At 41.6% G+C, this 19,896-nt stretch overlaps 1 protein-coding gene across 3 annotated transcripts in view; it reads left to right on the forward strand.

Annotated features, from left to right (window-relative positions):
* Window positions 1-19,896, forward strand: part of CPEB1 (cytoplasmic polyadenylation element binding protein 1) — a 101,541-nt gene that overhangs the window by 59,451 nt on the left and 22,194 nt on the right. For all 3 annotated transcript variants that reach the window (XM_076004712.1, XM_076004713.1, XM_076004714.1), the window contains exon 3: window positions 15,278-15,466. In XM_076004712.1, coding sequence (XP_075860827.1) covers window positions 15,313-15,466 — 154 coding nt within the window. In that variant the 5' untranslated portion in view covers window positions 15,278-15,312. The remainder of the gene's footprint in view (window positions 1-15,277; window positions 15,467-19,896) is intronic.

The following is a 19,896-nucleotide window of genomic DNA, read 5'->3' on the forward strand; positions in this document are numbered from 1 at the left end:
CCTGTAATCCTAGCACTCTGGGAGGCCAAGGTGGGCGGATGGCTCAAGCTCAGGAGTTCGAAACCAGCTTGAGCAAGAGCGAGGTCCTGTCTCTACTAAAAAAATAGAAAGACATTAATTGGCCAACTAAAAATATATAGAAAAAATTAGCTGGGCATGGTGGTGCATGCCTGTAGTCCCAGCTACTCGGGAGGCTGAGGCAGAAGGATTGCTTGAGCCCAGGAGTTTGAGGTTGCTGTGAGCTAGGGTGAAGCCACGGCACTCTAGTCTGGGCAACAGAGCCAGACTATCTAAAAAGAAAAAGAAAAAAAATGCTTCAATCAACTAATCAAATTATATTAACTTTGCAAATTAGATTAACAAGCATTTGTAAAGTCTGCTTACCCAGGGAATTTTAACTATCACTCTCCCATGAGGTCAGGAACACCTTTATTTACTTTTATATCATCACATCTCTTTCCTTCTTAGCACTTCACTTACAATGAATAGTTTATCACTCACATGATTATTTGCTTTGTCTCTACCACTAGACTTATAAACTCATAAAGGCAAGAGTTGTAGCTGTTTTTTCCTTACTCACTATTAACATATCCCTGTTGCCTAGCTAGTGCCTGACACACAGGATTCTTATTAACTACTTCTTATTTTTAGCCTATCATATTGGCAGAACCTAAAGTTGAGTGGTACCAGTGTTGGTAAAGTTGTTCACAAATGCATAGAAAATGATAAACTGCTCATTCAGAGAGTAGGATTGAGGACAAGGAATGTTGCAGGAGTGTGAAAGTAATCCTGCTTTACTTTTTACTTTGTGTAATCTTGATTTACTTTTTTAACAAAATGAAATTTTATAATATAAATTTGTAAAAAGGGCACAGGGGTCAGGAAGGGGCATGGTTTTGGAATGGGATCTGAATGGTAGCTGTGTGATCTTGGTCAAATTGCTTTACCTCCTTGGTTACCATGGCTACAATAGTTGTAAGATGGGATGTAACATCTTCATTTTCCGTGGGTGGTTTTGAGAATTATGGTCATGGTTATAAATTGCCTAGCTCCTCTTGTACCTCAAAACCAAATTTTCTACTCTTTTTTTCACTTTTGAAAGGTAGGAATGTAATGTTTCAGTTCGTTTCTGAAAGCCTTGGTCTGTGTGGTACCATCCCCATCTGCTGGAGTGTCAGGGCTTTGCCACTGAAGAGTCGTTTATGTCTTGATCACAGTATCAATTACTTCCACTTTGGTGTTTGTGTTCCAGTTTCCAATTGTAGATGTTTTACATCTGAAGAAGAAGTGAGTACAATTATTGGGTGAGAGGGAACTATGCAGAGATCAGAACTTAAGGCTTCTGAAATTAGTACTTAGAGGGATAGTGTTTCTGCTGTGAAATGAAGGGCCTGCATTAAGTGGACTTCAAAGTCCCTATTTTAATGTTCTGCGGTTTATTATATTTAGGATTATAATCCTAATTTCATTTTGTTGTTGAACTCTTAATGTCAAATTGAAACCTCCTTTTTAATATGAACTTTTCTTTGCAAAATTAAAAGAAATTCAAATTTATTTAGGAGATGTTAATTCTGAGTCACCTGACCCTGTTTAATAACTTGTATTTTTTTCTTGTTAAAATAGTATGTTCATTGTAAAAAAAAAAAAAAATTTTTTTTTTTTTTTTTTTTTTTTGAGACAGAGTCTCACTTGTTGCCCAGGCTAGAGTGAGTGCCATGGCATCAGCCTAGCTCACAGCAACCTCAAACTCCTGGGCTCAAGCAATCCTCCTGCCTCAGCCTCCTGAGTAGCTGGGACTACAGGCATGCGCCACCATGACCGGCTAATTTTATATATATATATATATATATATATATATATATATATATATATATATATATATATATATATTAGTTGGCCAATGAATTTCTTTCTATTTATAGTAGAGACGGGGTCTCGCTCTTGCTCAGGCTGGTTTCAAACTCCTGACCTCGAGCAATCCACCTGCCTGGGCCTCCCAGAGTGCTAGGATTACAGGCATGAGCCGCCGCGCCCAGCCGTAAAAAAATTTTTTGAAGAAAACAGATAAATTAGGAAAAAAACACATGTAATTCTACTACCCAGAGATAACCATTGATATGTTTTGATGTCTCTTCCCAGTATTTTTCTAACGTGTACATAATTAAATGAAATATTTCTGAACACACTGTATATTAATTTGCCTCTTTCTCTTCCTGTTATCTTTCTATGTCATTAATTTTGTATATCTTTTTCAAGGTTGCATAGCATTTTACTGTCCAGATAGATGCATTATGGGATTCTTAACCTGGGTGCATGGAATAGAATTCAGGGGATCCAATAATTTAGAAAGATAAAAACTTACATCTTTATTTTCACTAATGTTTAACTGAAATATGTAGCATTTCTTTGAGTTGTGAGTTTAGGCAACATCACATAGGACCTAATACTTTGTCATCAGTAGGATGATCAGACAATTCATATTTGATTCCTTTACAATCATTGCACGTATCTGGACATGTTATTTACTACAAAATTATTATCAATATGTAACCTTAACACATAATACGCTAAAATAAAAAAAATTATTATTATTTTAAGTATTTTAAAACATTCTTGGACAATGTCTGTAGGCTTTAACAGAGTGCTGAGTACTGAATGGTTCATGGTACGGAAAAGGTTAAGAACCTTTGGCTTTCAGTTCTATGTTTTGGAGACAGTTTGTTTAAATAGATTTCTGTTTTATATACCAGTGAGAAATACCTGAAGCTAAAACTTTGCCTATATCTGTGATTATTTGGACATAGGATAAATCCTTAAAAGTAGAATTTCTTCATCAAAGGATAAATCTTTGAAGCTTTTAATGCACATCAGATGCCCTCTAGAATGAAAGTATCCTGCCTTTAAACCACTGGCTTTTATATTCTCCAGGTTCCCTGTGGTTGGCACTGTAAGGGTCACCAATAGGGGTCTCCAATTTGGTATAATGTTTAAGGAACTTCTGCAAACCCCAAATTTGAACAATCTAGCATCAGGTAAAGTAACATTTCATTGTGTTTTGGTTATACTAGTTTCCTAATACAACTTGGGGACACTGCCTGGACAGCATGTTGTTTTCTAGGACTCTGGACCAGAATCTTCAAGATAGTCTGCTTCAGAACCCCCCCCCCCGCCCGCATACCATAAGCAGTCTTGCTTTTTGCTCTTCATGGGAAGAAGGGAAATTATCACCTTCGAAAATAGTATATACACATGGCAATGAAACCTTGGAAACCCCAGAAATGTGAAAATGACTTTTTGCTGAATAAATTAGGAAATTGTGGAGAGAGTAAGGAATGAGGGAAGGAGCCTAGGGTTAAGAATTTAACTTCTGTTCTGGTAGGATGTGATGGATTTAATACACAACTCCTTGAGAACCTAAGAGAAGAAAAGGGATCCATTGGAGGCCAGATGTGGTGGCTCGTACCTGTAATCCTAGCACTTTGGAAGGCTGAGGTGGGAGGATTGCTTGAGTTCAGGAGTTTGAGACGAGCCTGAGGAAGAGCAAGATCCCATCTCTACAAAAAATAGAAATACTAGCCAGGTGTGGTGGTATGTGCCTATAGTCCCAGCTCCTCAGGAGGCTGAGGCAGGAAAATCGCTTGAGCCCAGGAGTTTGAGGTTGCAGTGAGCTGTGATGACACCACTGCACTCTAGCCAGGGCAACAGAGCAAGACCCTGTCTCAAAAAATAAATAAATAAAAAGGTCTGAGTAAGGATATGTGTGAGTGTAGACATGGGCCTAGACAGTGTGGCTGCAGGCCATAAAAATGTTGAAACCAGGCTGGGCGTGGTGGCTCACGCCTGTATTCCTAGCACTTTGGGAGGCTGAGGCAGGAGGATCACTTGAGCCCAGGAGTTTGAGGTTGCTGTGAGCGAGGCTGACTCCACGGCACTCTAGCCTGGGCAACAGAGTAAGACTCTGTCTCAAAAAAAAAAAGTGTCGCTGCAGACCTGGGCCTAGAAAGTGTCACACAGTACAAGAGAAGACAGAGGTAGGGGAGATCAGATTAGATTGGTCCCTGGATTTGGGACCAACAGATCTGGACTTCAGTAGTTTTGCCACTTTGGCCATCCTTGGGCCTTGTTTGCTCTCTAGTAAAAACAGGAGATTTGACCAAGCGGTCTTTTAGCTCCTTTCCTGTTTTCTTTCTGGCTGACTTTCTCATCTGTTACCAGAGGATTAAGGGCTTTTGTCCCAGCAGTTCTTATCCTGTATATAGTAATTGTTTAGTCAATCCTTGCTAAAGGGCTTGAACTACACAGAACATTCTTGTTTGCAAATGATCAAATACCTAATTAGAACTTACTTTAGCAAAATGTGAGATGTGTTGTAAGGCTCTGATGTGTAGCTCACAAAATAGGAAGGAATCACTGAATAACTAGGGATGCTGAATCCAGGGCTCGCAATCTTGTCAAGACTCCATTTTTCCTCTGTTTCCCAGTGTAGGTTTCATTATCTCCTTTTGCAGACTTGCCTGCTGTCTGAGGAATGGGATATGCTCACATCCTCTGGCATCATGATCAATCAGGAAATTATTCTTCCTCCACTATATACAGTTAGGGAAATATCAAGGAAGGACTCCAGCTAGCATGGCTTAAGTCATGCCCATGCTGAACTGGTCTCTAGTCACGGGGTTGGGCTATTCTTGCCCAGCTTGAGTCAGATGCTCACTGCAACCAGGGAGGTAGAATCAGCATTTGCCTTTAGGATCACTCAGGTGGCATAAGGAGGAGAAAACATGGTTGTGTGAGATTTTTAAAAACATGATCTTGGGGATTCATTAACTAGGCAACAATAATCTTCAAGTATTTGTTTATAACCTATTTTTAAAAAACAGTGTACCCTAAAATGAGATGCCAATTTATACCCATTAGAATGGCCATTATTAAAAATACATGTATCAGGTATTTGCAAGAATCTGGAGAAATGGGAACACTTGTGCATTGGTGGTGGGAATGTAAAATGGTACAGCTGCTGTGGACGGTATTATGGTGCTTCCTAAAAAAATAAACAATTACCATATGATCCAGCAATTCTGTTTCTAGGTATATACCCCAAAGAATTGCAAGCAGGGACTTGAACATATTCATACACCAGTGTTCATAGCAGCACTATTTATGATAGTCAAAAGGTGGAAACAACCTGAGTATCCATCAACAGATGAATGGACAAACAAAATGGATAAAATGGAATATTATCCTTAAAAAGGAAACCTGGTGCAGTGGCACATACTTGTAGTCTAGCTACTCAGGAGGCTGAGGTGGGAGGATCTCCTGAGTCCGTGAGTTCAAGACCAGCCAGGGCAACATAGCAAGACCCTGTCTCTAAAAAATAAAAATAAAAACCTTGAAAAAAGGAAGGAAATTTTGATATTGGCTACAACATGGATGAATCTTGAAGACATTGTGTTGAGTAAAATAAGCCAGACACAAAGGACAAACATTGTATGATTCTACTTATAGGGAGGTCGCTAGAATAGTCAAATTCATAAAGACAGAGTAAAATCATAGTTATCAGGGGCTGGGAGGAAAGAGTAGTGGGGAGTAGTTAGTGTTTAAAGGTGTGGACTTTTAGTTTGAGATGAAAAAGTTGTGGAGATGAATAGTGGTAGACAGTTGCACAAAAAACGTGAATGTACTTAATGTCTCTGAATTGTATGTGTAAAAATGGTTAAAGCAGTAAATTTTATGTATATTTTACTATAAAATTTTAATACAGTGTACTTGGACACTTGATATCTAAATTTTCATCATAAGTGAAAATGTACTTAGTGGATTTGCAATAAGTGAGGAGATTTAATACTTACCGTCTATTTAAAAATGTATAAACCAATTTTTTCCAGTGGGTAATCTTTCACTATTCCTTTCCTTCTTTACTCATATATCTAGTTCACTTCTACAGTTTTATCCTAATGTAATATTTTATGCTTTAAGAGGCTTTATTGATCATGTCATACTTCTCTAAAAAAAGTACCTAAATTGAAATTTTAAATTATTTCTTGTGATTCAAAGGCTGTAAGTTTATTGGATTGCTATGATGATTGGTAGGACAATTAAGATGATCTAAATGTTATAAATGTTGATAAAATTTTATTTATTAGAAATGCTTCTTGATGAGATAAATGAGCCTTTTAAAAAAACTAGGCCGGGCGCTGTGGCTCACGCCTATAATCCTAGCTCTTGGGAGGCCGAGGCGGGCGGATTGCTCGAGGTCAGGAGTTCAAAACCAGCCTGAGCAAGAGTGAGACCCCGTCTCTACTATAAATAGAAAGATTAATTTATAATTGGCCAACTAATATATATATAAAAAATTAGCCGGGCATGGTGGCGCATGCCTGTAGTCCCAGCTACCCGGGAGGCTGAGGCAGAAGGATCACTCGAGCCCAGGAGTTTGAGGTTGCTGTGAGCTAGGCTGACGCCACGGCACTCACTCTAGCCTGGGCAACAAAGCGAGACTCTGTCTCAAAAAAAAAAAAAAAACTCATGTAATTTTGGATGACTTAGTGCTGAAATGCTGGAATGACTTGGGACTTAGAACACCAAATATATTTCTGTTTTTTATTTTTGTAAATCTTGTCCTCTGAGTAAACTTGTATACATAAAGTAAGTAAATGGAGAATGAAGCAGTTCACTCAATTCTTTGAATTCTTTGAGTTCTATGAAAAAAATCAGTCATCTGTTATTTTTAGTCATCTACTTGCTGACAGTTCCATTCACTCCTCCTTCATATTTGTTAAAAAGAAGGAACTGGAAACCATTTAATTTGTGAAAAGATTTGTTACCTAGTCATATCAGACATTGAAATACTCAGTTTCTTGGAAATGTACTAAGAATGCCTTATCAAGATTTCAGATGACTACTCTGTTTCTTGTTTAACTCAGTTTATTTATAGGATTGAGGAAAAATTAAAATATTGTTTAAAAATACGTATTTGCCAATACAGTATTTTAAAATGGTTTTTCCTCATCACTTTGTTTTGTCAAAACTTTGGGCCAATAGATTTAACCTTATTTATGGAAATGTCCACCATAAAACCTCATTTAATGGAGTCACTTCTTAAACCAGTTAGTTCAGTCAGACTTGCTTTTTGGTCACAAAAGGTCTCACTTGAGTTTTTCCTGAACATTTTATTGTGAGCATTTTCAGGCGCATACAGAAAAGCTGAAAGAATTATAAAATGAACACCCATAATACCTACCACCTAGATTCTACAATGAACATTTTGTCATATTTGCTTTGTCACATATTCATTTATTTAGCCCTCTAACCATTTGTCAGTAGTTCTTATTTTGATGATTCATTTCAAAGTAAGTTGTAGACATAGGTACAATTCACCTCAAAACACTTGAACATGTATATTATCAAATTAATATTCAACACTAGAGTTAGGGTTGTATTTGTTTACAACTTGTTTTGATGTAAAACTAATATGCAGTGAAATGTACAAATTCTAAATGCATCATTAGATGCATTCTGACAAACATACACACCCAACTCCCCTCAAAATACAGACTAACACTGTCATAGAGAGTTCCCTCCTGCCCCTTCCTAGTTGACTCGTACTGCTACTCTCCAGAGGTAACCACCTGCTTTTTTTCACCATATATTAGTTGTGTCTGTTTTAGAAATTTAAGTGAAATGGAATTATATAAAAATGCACTCTTACATACACTTCACTCACTGATTATTTTGAGATTCATCCCTGTTGTGTGTATCCGTAGTTTATTTCCTTTTATTGCTGAGTGATAATGTAGTATATGCATATACCACAGTTTGTTCTCCTGTTGATGCTCATGTGGACTGTACCCAGGTTCTGGTGATTATAAATAAAGCTGCTATTATTGTTCTTGCACATGTCTTTATGTAGACAATGCTTTTGTTCCTCTTGGTTGACTTCCTAGAATTGCTGGGTTGTGGGATAGCTTGTGTTTAATTGTATCAAAAATTTCAGAACTTTTCCTAAAGTACCATCATAGGACAACATAGAAGTTCTGATTGACAATATCAAATGTTGGCAAAATGTGAAGAAGTCTGTAATTTTAGCCTTCTGGTAAGTGTGTAGTGTTATCTCATGGTTGTAACTTGCATTTCTTTGACTAATGATGTTGAGCACTTTTTCAAGTTATTAGCCATCTATATATCCTTGTGAAGTGCTTATTAGATGTGGTAAAAACTGAGTGGTTTTTTTTTAACTTTTGAGTTAAGACTTTTTTTATATTCTAGAATGATACTAGCCATTTGTCAGATATGTTTGTGGATATTTTCCCATATTTCATATTTTGTGGCTTGCCTGATTGTTTTCTTAATGGTGTCTTGATAAGCAGGATTTTTGCTTTTGATATGTCTAGTTCATCAGAATTTTCTTTGATAATCATTGCTTTCTGTGTCTTACATAAGAAACCTTTGATTCTCTGCACCTCCCCCCCAACCCCCCCACCCCGAGTTACAAAGATTATTTTTTTAGAAAACTTTCTGGTTATATTTAGCTTTTACTTCAGGTTTCTGTGATACCTGTTAAATTAATGTTGGTATATGGTATAAGGGAGGGGGGTCATGGTTCATTTCTCACCCTCACCCCCGTATGTGGCTATTTGGTTGTTTAAGTACTGTTTGTTAAAAAGTCTTTTGGCTGGGCTCGGTAGCTTTTGCCTATAATTCCCTTCAGGAGGTGGAGGCAAGACCCTATCTCTACCAAAAATATTAGCAAGGTGTGGTGGCACCCACCTGTAGTCTCAGCTACTCAGAGGAGGCTTAGGCAGGAGGATCTTTTGAGCCTAGGAGTTGAAGGTTATGGTGATCTTAGATTGTGCTGCTGCATCAGCCTAGTTGACAGAGTGATATTCTGTCTCAAAAAAAAAAAAAAAGTTTCCCGACTGAATTGCTTGAAGGCCTATATTATTATTGGTATTACACTATGTACAGACATCTCTGATTTATGATGGTTCAACTTCTGATTTTCTGACTTTATGATGGTGTGAAGTGATACGCATTCAATAGAAACTATACTTTTAATACCCATATAACTATTTTATTTTTTGCTTTCAGGGCACATTATTATAAAATAGGCTTTGTGTTAGATGATTTTGCCCAATGGTAGACTAGTATAAATGTGCTGAGCACATTAAAGGCAGGTTGGGCTAACCTAATGATGTTCAGTAGGTTAGGTGTATTAAATGCATTTTGACTTGTGATATTTTTAGTTTATGATAGGTTTTTCAGGACATAACCCTATTGTAAGTTGAGGAACATCTGTGTATTAATTTGGTGGGAATTAACTTTTTAACAATATTAAATCTTCCAGTATGTGAACATGGTATGTGATGTTTTAAAATCTTAACATGATAATATTTTAAGAACTATACTACTCACTTTGAAATAATTTACAGAATTTATTTGAAGATTATTAAAGCAGTCAAAATTAAAATAATCCAACAATCATTTTTATAATCGTAAGTACAAAATAAACCTAATGCTCTTTTATGCCTTAATCTATAATAATATAACTTTAAATGTATAGCTGAAATTGTAAGGAAGCTTTCCTTGGATATTTTAGCTATCATGTATTCTCTGTCTTCTGAACTGTCTGTCTTATTAGTGCTCAGATTAGCAATAAATTACTTTTTCTAGAGTGTGAACTTCTGGAGAGTTGTGATTAACTCAACGTTAGCCCTTTATGTTTGGTGAATAGTGTGAGGGAAAGTTAACAAGTAAGTCCAAGGCCTAAAGATAGGCTTTGATCTGAGAGGCAACAGGGAACCATTGAAGGTGATGTTGAGGAGAGTGAACACCATGAAGAAAGTGGTGTTGAGTAAGGATGGGATGAATTACCTTGAAGAGTGAATCTGAGGTAGATAAATAAATTCATTTTGGCCAGGTATGGTGGCTCACACCTATAATCTCAGCACTCTGGGAGGCCAAGGTTGGAGGATTGCTTGAGGACATGAGTTTGAGACCAGCCTGGGCAACATAATAAGATGCTGTCTCCATATTAAATGAATGAATAAACAAATAAATTCATTTTAAACATTTATTACTCAAAGTTTGGTCAGCAGATGAGTAACATTGACATTACCTTGGGAGTTCATTAGATATACAAATTGTGGAATCAGAATTGGTGTTTTAAAAAGATTAATAGGTGATTTGTATGCACATTATAATTGGAGAAGCACTGCTCTAGAGAAACTTATAGCCACTGTGGTGTGGGTGGGTAAGGGCTATAATGCAAACAGAACAATCGGAATGATCTTGACAGATGTCTGACTTCCTATACTTTTTCTCTTTAAGCTGTCAAAATTGATTTTTCAAAATTGGCATTTTAGTTTTTTTTTATTTTTGTGGGAGAAGATAGTATCCAAAGTCTTTTTAGAAATACATTCTTAGAAATGCTACTTGATGAGCTTGTTAAAACTTTAAGAACAACCATAAATCATTGACTTTAAATAGTTTCAGCTGACTATAAAATTAGTCATTTGAAAGAATCGAATGAGGACAATTGACTGTGTCCTGTCTTTGCTACTCCCAGGGACTGGAATTTGGAGATGAAGTAGAGATTTATAAACCACACTTGTGTAGCAAGTGTAGTTGCTATACAGACTTATAATAGTGTGTATGTTGAAAGTCTAGAGTGGAAAAGGACAGGAGAGGACAGATCTAATTTATTGTTATGTTTGTGTAATAACCAGAGGAAAATCTATTAGCATACTGCTACCCCCACATTACCTTTTCATAGTTTCTGTGTTCCTTTACCAACATTATCCATTAGCATACAGATTTTTACATAGTTATAATCATGGCATAGATGCAATATTGTGGTCTGCCTATGCCATTTAATGTATTTCCCACTTCCAAAACTCCTCCCTTCCCCCTCCAGTTGTTTCTGTGCTCTCCTCCGCCTGGACACTGTCCTCCTCCTCTGTGATCTCTGTCCTCCTCCTCTCTGATCTCTGGTTCATCTTGAGCCCTCTACCAGATTATTTCCTATTTAAGAGCTTACACAGATTCCTCAGCAAGTGCCTGAACATTAAATCGATATTCTGGCCCAAGCCCTAGTATACCTAGCTTACCCTCCCTCCTATCACCTCGTCAAAATTAAACCTCTTTTTTTTTTTTTTTTTTTTTTTTTTTGCATCTGCTCTATGAAAGATGCCAACTCAGGTCTCCCACAAACCTTGACTGACCTCTTGCAGTTGCTGTCTGCCTTATATACAGTGGAGCCTTTATAACACCTGCCTTAATGGTTTCACAAATGGGGCCCTAAAAGCACTGTTCCTGCCTTGTCACTTACCTTGTTTGCCAGATGCTCAAGAATGATACTCTGCAGAGGACCCTGAGAAATTTTATGCTGAGCTTTGGTGGTGGAGGATTCATCAGAGTACAGGTTTTTATCAAGTTGAGGATGGAAAAGATCAGAGTTGAGGCTGTAACACTCTTGAGCTCTGGAGCCAGAATCCCTGGCTCTCTCATCTGCATTTTGAGTTTGTGAGAGGAGTCTCTATTTTAGACCATAGCAAACTTTGAATTAATTTACTTATTTCCCTGAGTTGTTTGGTTGTCAAGAAATTTAGAAAGTTAACTATAGAGAAGATAACTGATATTTTCAAAGGAAAATTACTTTAAAATTTGAACTTAATTAAGAAACTTAAATTGGAAACTGAATAGGTATTGATAAAAGAAACTTACAGGAGAAAACATTTGAGACATTGTTCAAATGGATTGCCTTAGAATGAGAATTATCACTTCAACCTTTGCTGGTTACCAGCTTTTAGTATCTTCTGAGTGCCTAGTTGGTTATTGGCAAAGGGTTATAAAGAATGTCTTCCAATAAAAAGGGCCAAGTGCCTATCCAGCATCAGATGTGAGTTTGAGAAGCACAAGTTGCCTTTTGATCATTAAAGTCAGCTTTTGCTTCTCAGGCCTTTGACTCATGTTAGCCTGTGTTGTTGGAGCAGAATAGATAGATTCGGAGAGATGGGATCAGGAAGCCATTAGAAAGGAACAGGCTTTTTGAGTAAAATGTTTCTGAACACAAATGGCTGCAGATAGAGTGATCATGCCTACCAGTTGTCTAAGACCATCTCTGTTTAAGCTTGCAGTCCTGGTATCATTATTAATATTTGCCCCTTTTTTTCCTCAGAAGTATTCTGGTTTGGATGATAAATTATGTGGCCACCCTACTGATAAAATACTTCTGCCAGACACTGTATCAAACGCTTTTTTATTTTATGAGACAGGGTCTGGCTCTTGCGGAGGCTAGAGTGCAGTGGCATGATCATAACTCACTGCAGCCTCAAACTCCTGGGCTCCAGTGATCCTCCTGCCTCAGCCCCCAAAGTAGCTGGGACTATAGGCACATGCCATCTTACCCAGCTAATTTTTAAAAAATTTTTTATAGAGATAGGGTCTCATTATGTTGCCCAGGCTGGTCTCAAATTCCTGGCCTCAAGTGATCGTCCCGCCTCAGCCTCCCAAAGTGCTGGGATTACAGGTGTGAGCCACTACACCTGGCCTGAAATGCTTTTTTAAATCCTCACCAAACACTTGAAAAGTAGCTGCTGTTGCCACTTTATGGATGAAAAGATGCTCAGAAAGGCTAACTTGACTGAGATCACACAGTGGCAGACCTGGTGAGCAGAGCAAGGTCTATGAGACTTCTAAAGCTACTTGATTTTTTTTCCCAGCCTGCCACACTAAGGGCTTAATAGGTACAGCCTCCACTGATTTTGGATCTAGTGAAGGAAGCCTGCAATGATAGTGAAAACCTCCCTCTTAAAGAAACAGTGGATTGGGGAATGTCTGGATAAGAATAAAGGGTGAGGTTCATGGTCGTCATTCTGGAGCAAGGTTAAAGTTATTATATGTCTGTAAATCCCCAGGCTTCTGGATGCTTGTAGCCATTTGGTCCTCAAGGGGTTTAACCAACCTATTTCTCAGGCCTGGGGCGTTTCAACTTGGGCCAGGAAGGGTTGTAGTTCAAACTTTTACATGCATTCATATTAACTGGGAATCTTGTTAAAATGCAGATCTCAATTCTGTTGCTCTCAGATGGGGTCTAAGATTCAGTATTTATAATAAGCTTCTGGTGATGCTGGTATTGCTGGCCTGCCACACTAAACTTTGAGTAGCTTAGATTCCTGAGGTATGAGGATAGCCATTTACCCAGATCCCCTGATTTGGGAGGTGGGGGGCAAAATGGCTACTTGGTAGACATAGGTGCTGTCAGATTGGGTAGAAGGGATTCATTATATAGATAACTGGTTTAGGGGGGAATAGGCACTTAAATGTTTTTAAAGGTAGCATCATGCTTTTGTAATTAATGAATATGGGTTAATTTGTGAAGTATTATCCTTAGCTTGAGGGAAAAGTGAACATAGAGAAACAGGATGGAATAGTCTGGGGTGGGAGCAGCACCAGTATGGGTGAGTTCTTGCTCAGCCTGTGCGGTGATGAACAAGCTTTGACAAATAGACAAGGGAGCAAGCAGAGTATCTATTGCCAGACAGGAATAATGTGGATGGATGACACAGCAGCACAGCTCCCTGCCCCCAAAAAATACTCCAAAGGAAGGAGACTGACCATTTTCCCCTCTAGGCTGTGTGCTTATGCCTTTGGACACATGGTATACTGCAGGAGGCTCTAGCCGCTATTCCTGTGAGGAACAGCATTATCCCTCTTTCCTGCCCCACCCATTCTCTGCCATGGGAGGTCCCAGATGCGCATGTTTCCAGGATCTGCTTCCTTCTCCTTGTAACAGGGAGGATGAGCAGGCGGAGTGCGACCAGCCTGGTCCAGGTGTGAGTAGCCTGACTACTTAGTCCGGGCCCTTTGCCCTACCCTCTATGAGGAAGAAGCCCAGTGACCAGGGGTCCTGTTGGAAACGGTCTGATGTGGGTGGGAGATATTGGCAAAGAAGAAAATGACAGGCGCTCCAGAAGCTGTCCTTGCTTAGACTTTGTTGCTGGGCCTGTGAATGGTCACAGAAACAGTGCTCCATCCTGGGCAGGCCAGGCAATTAAAGACATCAGTGGCCCTCCCAGTGGCAGTATCACCCTGAGGACTCCTGGAAGGGCAAGAGAAACAGCACTGACAGAGCTGGGTGATGTAAGTTCCTGAGTGTGGTGCCCCTCATGGGGTGTAACAGAACCTGAGACTGTTTCTCGTGGTCTGTCAGACACAGCTTTGAGAGTGTTTTCTCAGTGTGTGCCTGCGATTGCAGGAGGGAGGTGGGGAGCTGGGGTGATGTATGTGCTCATGACTAATGCCCATTCATTTGGGGTGGGGGAGCCCCAGGGATGATGCCAGTCAGGGCAGGTCTCACTCAGGCATGTGGGTCGTGGGCCATGTCCTGTGAGATATACCTGGAATATCCCAGTGCCACCCCCCCCCCCGCACCCCCCAAGCTGACCCTTTTTCTCTGTAATAAGCTGCTACTGACAAGCCTAGAGCACCAGGTGTTGTCCCCCAGGGTCCAAGTGTACAGTGTTGTTCTGAAGGTTATCTGTTCCTCAGTGGTAAACACTGCTGTGTCAGGGTGCTGCTCAGGGGCCACTTGGAGCACGTAGATTTTTGCTAGCAGGGTTTTGAAGCTTTCCATTGGGCTGCAAAGCCAGGGCTTGAGCCAGCATCTGGAGAGAGTCCAGGACTAGAGTGTTTTTGGGTTTGGGGGTGGAGAGCAGAGGGAGGGAAGGGGAGGGGCAGGAGGGCAGAGCTACACAAGCAGGCAGTCGGAGGCTTTGCTTTGGCTTTCTGTCGGCAGAGAGGACTTCATTCGTGTCTGAGGGCCTGGAGACCGGAGGGCATTGCCTTGAAACCCTGACTTACCAGCACTGCACCCGGAGTATTCCAAGTAGCTGTTGTGCTGTCTTTTCCCTGGGAGGCAAGTCTCCTCCCTGTTGTCCCCTGCTGCTCCTCCCCCGTTCTGTGAGGGATGGTGCTGCTCTCTATTGCACGGCTCAGCCGGCTGATGTCACTGGCAGCGGGAAGCATCAGCAGCCTGATCACATGCTGGCCCAGTCTGTAATGCAGACGGGATAGGGGTGTGTGTGTGGGGAGGGGGCTGTATGGCAACTGCTCTTGCTCTAACGCCCCCAAAAGTGCAGAGGCAGCGGCTGCAGCATCCAGCCAGCTTGGACGTCTGGCCCCTGAGCCTGGAGAAACTATTCTCAACAATATTTACTATCGATAAGATTGGGGAAAACAGCCCTTAACTCTGGGGTTTCTGCTGTTCTCCTGTCCAAAGCAGACTTCCAGGATTCTGAAGAAACAGTTTCAAGGAGGATGCTTTTCCCCACTTCTGCGCACGAATCTTCCCGTGGCCTCCCAGATGCAAATGACTTGTGCCTTGGCCTGCAGTCCCTCAGTCTGATCGGCTGGGACCGGCCCTGGAGCACCCAGGACTCAGACTCCTCAGCCCAGAGCAGCACACACTCGGGTGAGTGCCAGAGAATGAGTTGGCTGGGGGAGGGGAATGTATGGGGTGGTGAACCGAAGATTTCCACAGCAACAGTTGTTCTGTTCCCCTTGGCATCCCCCATACACACACAACATGGAGCTGTTTTGCAAGAAATGGAAATGCTAGCTGTGAGTGTGGCAGGACAGATGGCTGCTCGTAAAGGCAGGCATGGCTTTTCCACTTACCCTGATAAATTCCCTGGAGTTGTTAGTCTATACCTGGGGTGGCCCTGAGAAAGGTTCCCAAGGTGACAGCTTTATGCAGAACAGATCCAGCTAACCCCCTGGTGCCCAGGCCTGTCTTAGAGATGATGAAGCAAAACACTTTGGGTGGGGGAGGGGACTTAGGGGCTCATTACTGGAGGACCAGATTCTGTTTCTCAATGGCTTCTAAAACTGAGGAGCTTTATATGAAGGATGGGTGGTCTCTGAATCATGGCAAGGGGATTTTAACCCCAGGTGAGGGTGGGTAATGCTAGCATATTGGAATTAACTTAGCATGAGGTTAAGAGCATTGATCCTAGAAAGAGGTAGGCTGGGTAAGTGGGGTGGAGAAACTCCCAACTACAGAGATGTGTGTGTGTGTGTGTGTGTGTGTGTGTGGTGTGTGTGTGTGTTGAGGGTGACCAGATGGATGAAAGAAGAGCCACTCCCATTTAGGATCCCTTGTCTTCTTGCTAGGATTCGATGGGGACAAATTGAAGTGTCTTCTTGGCAAACCCCCTTGAACTGCTTCTGCTCAGACCTTCCATTGCCCGTTTATTTCCCTCTTGTGGTAAAAGGGAGGAGGGTTGGCCAGATGCAAGTCTTAGAGTATTGAGGAAGAAATGTGAACTAAATACTATAGGTATACTTCTAATCTGCATATTTTGATTTATGTAAATTATGCCATGAAGTATTGGCAGCAGATACTATGTGGAGATGGAAGGTAGTAAGGGGCGGCGGGGGATGCAGCCATTTGCTGTTGGTGCTGACTGTGGGAAACACTGAGCTTGCTGTCCTTCCCCTGCCTCCCCGGTTCAGAATCTAGCCGTCATGGCAGCAGGGTACTGTCTTGTTGATTTCTCTGGCCTCCACCCTGTTTGGCGCAGGTCTTTTTTTAGAATGCTTTGCAGAGCCGGGACTGTTGTGTCTGGTAGGCATTTTAATGCCCAGTTGTTTGGGTAAATTCCCATTTGGGGGAGGGAGATTGAATTTTTTATATGTGGGTGGGGGAAGAGCTTTGCCTTAAGTAATACCTCTGGGTTAAGATGGGGTCTCTTGAAGTTATGGCCTTTAGCTTACTCAAGATTTTCCAGAAAGGTTAGTAAGTGCCCTGTTTCCCTGGGCAAGGAAGTATGGTGTCACTGTTTGGTATTCTTTGCCTGAATACCTTGGGTTAGAGGCCATGTGTTACTTTCTTTTGTGTGAACTTTGAAGCAAACTTGGGTGGCCTGTGAAGCCAGCCTTATTACCCTTGTCTGACTTCTGTGTCTGACTAAAAGACAAAAGGTTCATGTAGCAGATGGACATTTGTCTATGGGTGACTGGTGTTTGACTTTCACTGGCATCGGGTTGGGATGTGGAACTTCTTTGGCTCTGGTTTCTCTGAGCTACGAGGATCCTTCTGAATTTATATTATAGCATTGGGCCCATGGACATGTACGTGTGCCCAACTTGGGGCTTGAAAAGATTGGTCTGAAAGTTACTGTGAAATTAAGCTATAAAAATAGCTTGGATCCAGTCATAATTTCCTCAGCTTCCCCACCATCTGAAAGGTCTATGCTTGTAGCTGTTTATCTCTGAAATGGGGATAGTTTTTCTTCTCTACTTTCCATCTCAAACACTTTAGTGATAAATATTACATGATTTTGTGGATCAGGGAGCGACTGCAATCTGAGTCTCAGAACTCTTTAAGGACCAGAGAGTTGTCCCAGTGGTATGACCTGGCTGTGGGCAGGGTTAGTGTGGGTATGTCTTCCTTTCTGAGGGTTGAAGACACACCCATCTCTGATCGCCATGTTGTCTTTGGTTTTGGGGCTGTGGTGATGGCCAGTGCTCTTCTTTCCCTGGGCTCTAGGTCATCTCAGAAAACCCACTACTGCCTCCCAGAGTAGGATGCAGCCCTCCCACCAGCCAGCTGCAGTGCCAGATTGCACACCCTCGCCAGCAATGCAGGAACATACAGCCCACATTCCAGTGCCTACACTGCCTTCCCATCTGAAAACCAACTAGCTCTGTTCTTCAGGGAGGGAGGAGATATTTCAACAGCTTCAGACAGCCTGGGAGTTGTCCTTGCAGACAGCCTGGTGCCCTGGTGCCTTTGTGGAGGCCAGAGTACAAGCTTATTCCTTCAGCTCTGCTTGGTGAAGTTTTGCCCAAGGCAGCTGTGGCATCACACATGCCAATCTTCTACCACTCCTAAGTATTCAGATTCAGCAATGTGGGGGCAAGGTTAGAGATAGTAGGGCTCTTGTCTAAATTTGTTCTGCAAACACTGAGCATTGGCTATGTGTGGCACTATGCAGGTACATCAGTGAATAGCATAAAATTTTGCCTTTTAGTATCTCCATGACTATCAAGGGAAAACAAATGAGAACACATGCCAAATGCTGCACGATAGCTGCTATAATAGGGACTTCCGTTTCCTCCCGTAAGGATTTTGTGCACCGTGACAACCTTCCATTGGAAGTCATGAGCCTGGCATATGGATACCATTCTTCAGAGGCCAGAGTGCTTCTGCTGTGAAGATCCTGGGGTGGAGTCTTGGAAAATTGTGCCCCCAAGGCCAGCATGAATTTGGATGTGGCACTGTGTCGGGTCCTTCCTTTCTAGACTGTGCACATCCTGAGGCCCCACCCCTTGCTGGGGAGGAAGCCTTTAAGGGCAAGATGAATGTTAGAAGTGTGCCCCAGCGGCACGTGTCCAGGGTTACCCTTGTCTAGTTTGCAGTATCTTAAGACCTATAATAGAACAGCAGGGCTGTGGAAGCTGTCCTTGATTTCCTGGGATGGGGGATGGAGTGACTAATAGCTACCATTTATCGACTACTTTTTGTGCTAAGTACATCACATGATTTTAATGTTTGCACAGATGAGGAAATAGGCACACACAGGTCACAAAGTGCTAAAAGTGATACAACTACTGGCAGACCCAGAATTCCAACCCAGGTCTTTTTAATTCCAAAACTCTAATGCTTCCTGTTATAATCATGTTCCTATTAGCAGAACATGTTGGGCAGGAAGATTTATCTCAAAGTATCTCCTTATGTAATCCAGGGGCTACTCAACCAGAGGTGATGTACTCCCTTGAGGAGCTCTCTAAAGGCAAGAGCACATGACAGACAGTTCTGACTCCCTCTTGGTCCCTGAGTCTCAGCTCATCAGCTGCACCTCCTGCTGGATTTGTCTTCCGGGCTTCTCCCTTGTGACTCTTCTGTGTGCAGTTTTATTCAGCAGGAGAATGAAGTGACTCTGAGAATCTGCTTTAGGGGACCTGGAAACACTACTGGATTCCTAGTAGTGACCATATGCTTAGTCTAAAGTTTCCAGAGGACAGTGCTATTTTCTCCCACCCCACTTTAGAAGACCCTTGGGAATTAACCTGTGTACACTCTGGTTTCTGCCCTAACTGCTACCCAGTGAATGAAACGTTCCCTGTGCTGTGTCACTTGCAGACTCCCCTTGGTCTGCAGGCTAGATCAGCTTGGGATGGTGGGGTGGGGTGTGGGGTGATGTCTTCAGCATTCTGCTTTTGCTGCTTCTGTACTTAGAGCCTTTCTGATGCAGTGTTCAGACTGGGATTTGCTCTCTCTTGTGTGGAATATGGACTTCCTGGGCCCAACCACGGTCTCCTGCAAATAGGCTTCAACTCGCAGTTCTCTACTGTTACATACCCAGCAGTAGCACGGTGCCTGCCTAATGGCCATTTCATAAATATTTGTTGAATGAATGATGAGTGCTGTTGGTGTTGTATGATCATGAGCCACAGTGTTAATCTGAGCATTTTATAACTGCACAGTTCAGACAAGGTTTTTCCTATTCTTTTGCCTCCTACTCGTATTGATTAGCTGGATGGACAGATTCTTCAAAGATCAGTCTCTCTGAGCCCCCATTGCTTCTGGGGTGAGATGATGCACTTACAGAAAGTTCTCACCGTATACTGGAGCCTGATTTCTATCATGGAGTCAAGTAGTGTATTTGGGGACCACTTTCAGTGCAGAGATGATAGAGAACCTGGGGAGCAGTGTAGCAGAAGGTGTCTCCTGGGTGAGAGAGCTGTGAGGTGGTTGGGTATATGGGCTGATCTTACATGGAACTTAGGTATATCTTTTCTGCAGGTGTAATGGAGCTTGTCCAAGATTGGGAGTTACACTAGGGTGAAGGGCTGTCTTTGGACTCATGGGATCCAGAGACAGTGGAGGGAGTCCAC

Source organism: Microcebus murinus, chromosome 7 (assembly GCF_040939455.1).
Source record: "Microcebus murinus isolate Inina chromosome 7, M.murinus_Inina_mat1.0, whole genome shotgun sequence".
Taxonomy (NCBI): Eukaryota; Metazoa; Chordata; class Mammalia; order Primates; family Cheirogaleidae; genus Microcebus; species Microcebus murinus.